Genomic DNA, 3760 nt, shown 5'->3' with positions numbered 1-3760 from the left:
GGCACCTGAGCGGAGGGGGGGCTGCGTGGGGCGGGGCGGCCTGACAGGTGGCCTCACACGTGGGAGACAAGAGCCAGCGGGCTCTTCAGCCACAAGCCGTGGGCTTGGAGGACGGTCACCCCACCTTCCTCGCCCGCGGTTTACCCCCCTGGGAAGTGGGAGAGGCGGCCATGGTCCCTGCCTCCGAGGGTTTTTATGTGGATCCGTGAAGATACTTCAGGTCAAGACCTTCAGGCAGCGCTGGACACAAAACAAGTGCTTGAAAGACCCCCCGTCAGTGCCCTCATTACCAATGACATCGGGGAGAGCGGCCGAGGAGGAGTGCTCGGCTGGGTCAGAAGGCCCGCGTCGTGCCCTGGCCGGTGTGGCTCAAGGGTTAGAGCGCCGGCCCAAGCACCGAGAGGTCATGGGTTCAATTCCTGGTCAAGGGCATGTACCTGGGTTGCCAGTTAGATCCCTGCCTGGGGTCAGGCAGGAGGCAGTCAATCGATGTGTCTCTCTCACATCAATGTTTCTCTCTTTCTCTCCCCCTCCCTCCTCCCCTCCCTTCCTCTCTCTCTAAAAAGTAATGGGGAAAATATTCTGGAGTGAGGATTAAAAAGAGGAGGAAGTGGAGGAGGAGGATGGGGGTAAGGGGGGCCTGCATTCGAACCCCAAGCAGACTAGGGGAGTCGCTGCACCACCCAGCCCAGCTGGATCACTCGGCTCAGCGGGGTCTTTCTAAGGGGAAGCAGAAGGTGTGAGGGCTGAGCAGCCTGATTTCTGAAGTCAGACACACCTGAGCTTGAGACCTGGAAGCCTGGGTCCCCAACCCCCACCCCGAGCTTGGGCGAGCCACTTTTGTGGCCTCGGTCGTCTCATCTGTGAACATGGGAACAATCCCCATCTTCAAAGATCGTTTCAGGAGGAAACGAGATCAAATGGAGTTCAGAAGAATGCCTGACCCATGGCCAAACTTCCAAAACGAGACCCACACCGACGAAAGCCAGACCCACCCTCGCCCGCCCGCTCTGCACCGCCGCCCCAGGCTCCACATCTGCACAGCAGAGAAGCCACACGGAGACCGTGAACACAGCACCGGGCAGGGTGCCTGCGGGGCCGTGGCCTGTGCCCTGAGAGCTGCCATCTTATCTAAATCCATTTGTTCTCAGGTTTTGAGGGTGAGTGGCTGCCTCACAGAGATCAAGAGGTTCCAGCCCCACGTAAGGGCTGGGGACGTCTGATCACTGCAGGGCACACCTGAAACTCAGGCACCACTGTCTGTCAACGGGGATTGAAAAGCAAATTTAAAACTCTAGGAGAGACCAGCCCTGTGCCAACGTGTGCCCGTATCTCCTTGGCGCCCCTCATGAGGGCTCGGCTGGTGAGGGGCGTGGGTAGTCAGCCCCCCACACACAGCAGCTCCCCTGGCCATTCCGGAAATGATAAGCGCTAATACGATAACAGTGATATCGCCCGCATCGATCCTGCTCATCCCCCAAGAGCCCGATGACACGGGGGCGGAGTCACCCTCAGGATGAGGAAGGACACTGCGTCTTAGGGAGCCCCCCAGCCAGGAGGTGGGGTTCTGACGGACGTCCCGCACGCTGCAGCCTCTGCTCTTACCCACGCAGTGCACAGCGCTGTCCTCCCTGGCAGGTGGACTAAGAGAAACAGGGATGTACCTTCGAGAGAGAGGGCCAGCGGGTCCGGCAGCTCCCGCACGTGCTGTAGGAGGAAGGCGGCCAGCCCGTTGGCCTTCACCGCGGCCAGGTCCAGCAGCCTCCGCGCCTGCGGGGGAAGCAGATGTCATTCCTTCTCCGGGAGGCGGTGGAGGGGTGTGGGGAGGGCAGAGGCATCTCCTCCCGCACCGCACAGCCAGGAGAGCAGCCAATCGGCAGCGCGGGTTTAAAGATGCTCCCACCACGGCCCTGGCCGGTGTGGCTCGGTGGATAGAGCGTCGGCCTGCAGACTGAAGGGTCCCAGGTTCGATTCCGGCCAAGGGCATGTACCTTGGTTGCAGGCACATCCCCAGTAGGGGGCGTGCAGGAGGCAGCTGATCGATGTTTCTCTCTCATCATTGATGTTTCTAACTCTCGATCCCTCTCCCTTCCTCTCTGTAAAAAATCAATAAAATATATTTAATAAATCAATAAATAAAGACGTGCCCACCACCATCGGGCGGCGAGATGCACACACCCACTCGGGTCCCCTCTCCAATAATGGATTGCTCATTGCAGACAGGCAGCCACTAAAAGAGTGGATAACTTTAAAATAAGATAAACGGACAAACAAAACAGGTCACAAAAAACAAAGTAGGTCCAACCCTGGCCGGTGTGCTTAGTGGTTAGAGCGCTGGCCCGCTCACCAAAGGGTTGCGGGTTCGATTCCCAGCTCCAGTCAGGACACATGTGGGAGGGAACCAATCAATGCGTCTCTCTCGCATTGATGTTTCTCTCTCTCTCTCTCTCTCTCTCTCTCTCAATCAACGGAAAAAATATCCTCAGATGAGGATTAACCCCCCAAAAATAGGTCCAGAGACAGAAGCATGGAACAGATGGACAGATCTCAGACGAAAGCGGGTGGGAGAGGTTAACCAGAGAACTTACATGCACACACACACAGCCCATGGACACAGGCGATAGTGCGGTAAAGGCCAGGGTGGGGCAGGAGCCAGTGGAGGGGGACAAAGTGGGGGGCAATGGGGGGCATCTGTAATTCTCTCAACAAGAACAATATTTTTTTTTAAAAAAAAAGGACATCCGGCCCCTGACTCACACGGCCCCCCAGCACAGGGAACCCTGGATGTCCAGGGCTCACTAATGACCTGGCCCCCCAGAATCCCAGAAGGGCCCTTATGGCTCCCAGAGAAGGTGAAGCCAGACCTTGTCCCCGAGACCCTGAGCTCCCCCCAACCCCCGCTCCTGGGAGTCTTCATCCCCAAAGGAAAGGCAGCACTGCCCTTCCCTCCCACAACTGTATGTGTGCTCGCGACTCCGTTTTTCAAAACGAAAGGATAGGGCCGTGGTCGGCAAACTGCGGCTCACGAGCCACATGCGGCTCTTTGGCCCCTTGAGTGTGGCTCTTCCACAAAATACCACGTGCGGGCGCACGTACAGTGCGATTGAAACTTCGTGGCCCATGCGCCAAAGTCGGCCTGGGCGAGTCTATTTTGAAGAAGTACTGTTGGTATTTGGCTCTGTTGACTCATGAGTTTGCCGACCACTGGGCTAGGGTGTCGGGGCCTGGCTTTGTCAGGCACTAAAAGCAAAGCAATGACTCACACAGAGTCCGGCCTGCGGTTGCCGCCAGCAGCTGTCACTGAGGACGGGCACAGGTCCTCGTAACACCCTGCTTCTGCCCCGGGGTGAAGGGAACACCTATGTTCATACCGTCACATATGAAATCATGCGGCACAATCCCATATCAGAAACCCTAGGTGGCATTTCATCCATATCAGGACTTAGTGTGCTTATCTGCATCATTAAATACAGATTTAATTTAACGAATTGTTATAATCTGTTGAGCTGTTCACTGAAAACAGACAGCCATAGCCCAGCCGGCGTGGCTCAGTGGTTGAGCATCAACCTACGAACCAAGAGGTCACAGTTCAATTGCCCTTCAGGGCACATGCCCAGGTGGAGGGTATAATTTTAAAGCAACAACTTCTCCCCGCCTGGCCCCCTCCCCAGGGGACCCCCTGGCCCACGTCTCCCCCCGGGACTGGCCGCACGGAGACCAGCGAGTCTGGGGACGGAGCAGCCCCTGTCCCTGAGAGTGC

General features: G+C 57.3%; 1 protein-coding gene across 1 annotated transcript in view; it reads right to left on the bottom strand.

Moving 5' to 3' along the window:
- The window catches only part of NOD2 (nucleotide binding oligomerization domain containing 2), a 22320-nt gene that overhangs the window by 15027 nt on the left and 3533 nt on the right, over window positions 1-3760 (bottom strand). Inside the window, exon 3 of the mRNA XM_015572641.1 lies at window positions 1606-1779. Within this exon, the coding sequence (XP_015428127.1) occupies window positions 1606-1779 (174 nt within the window). The remainder of the gene's footprint in view (window positions 1-1605; window positions 1780-3760) is intronic.

The sequence above is a fragment of the Myotis davidii genome, unplaced genomic scaffold (genome assembly GCF_000327345.1).
Source record: "Myotis davidii unplaced genomic scaffold, ASM32734v1 scaffold328, whole genome shotgun sequence".
Taxonomy (NCBI): Eukaryota; Metazoa; Chordata; class Mammalia; order Chiroptera; family Vespertilionidae; genus Myotis; species Myotis davidii.
Note: the sequence above shows the minus strand (reverse complement) of the source record. Positions and strands in the feature narration are given on the sequence as shown.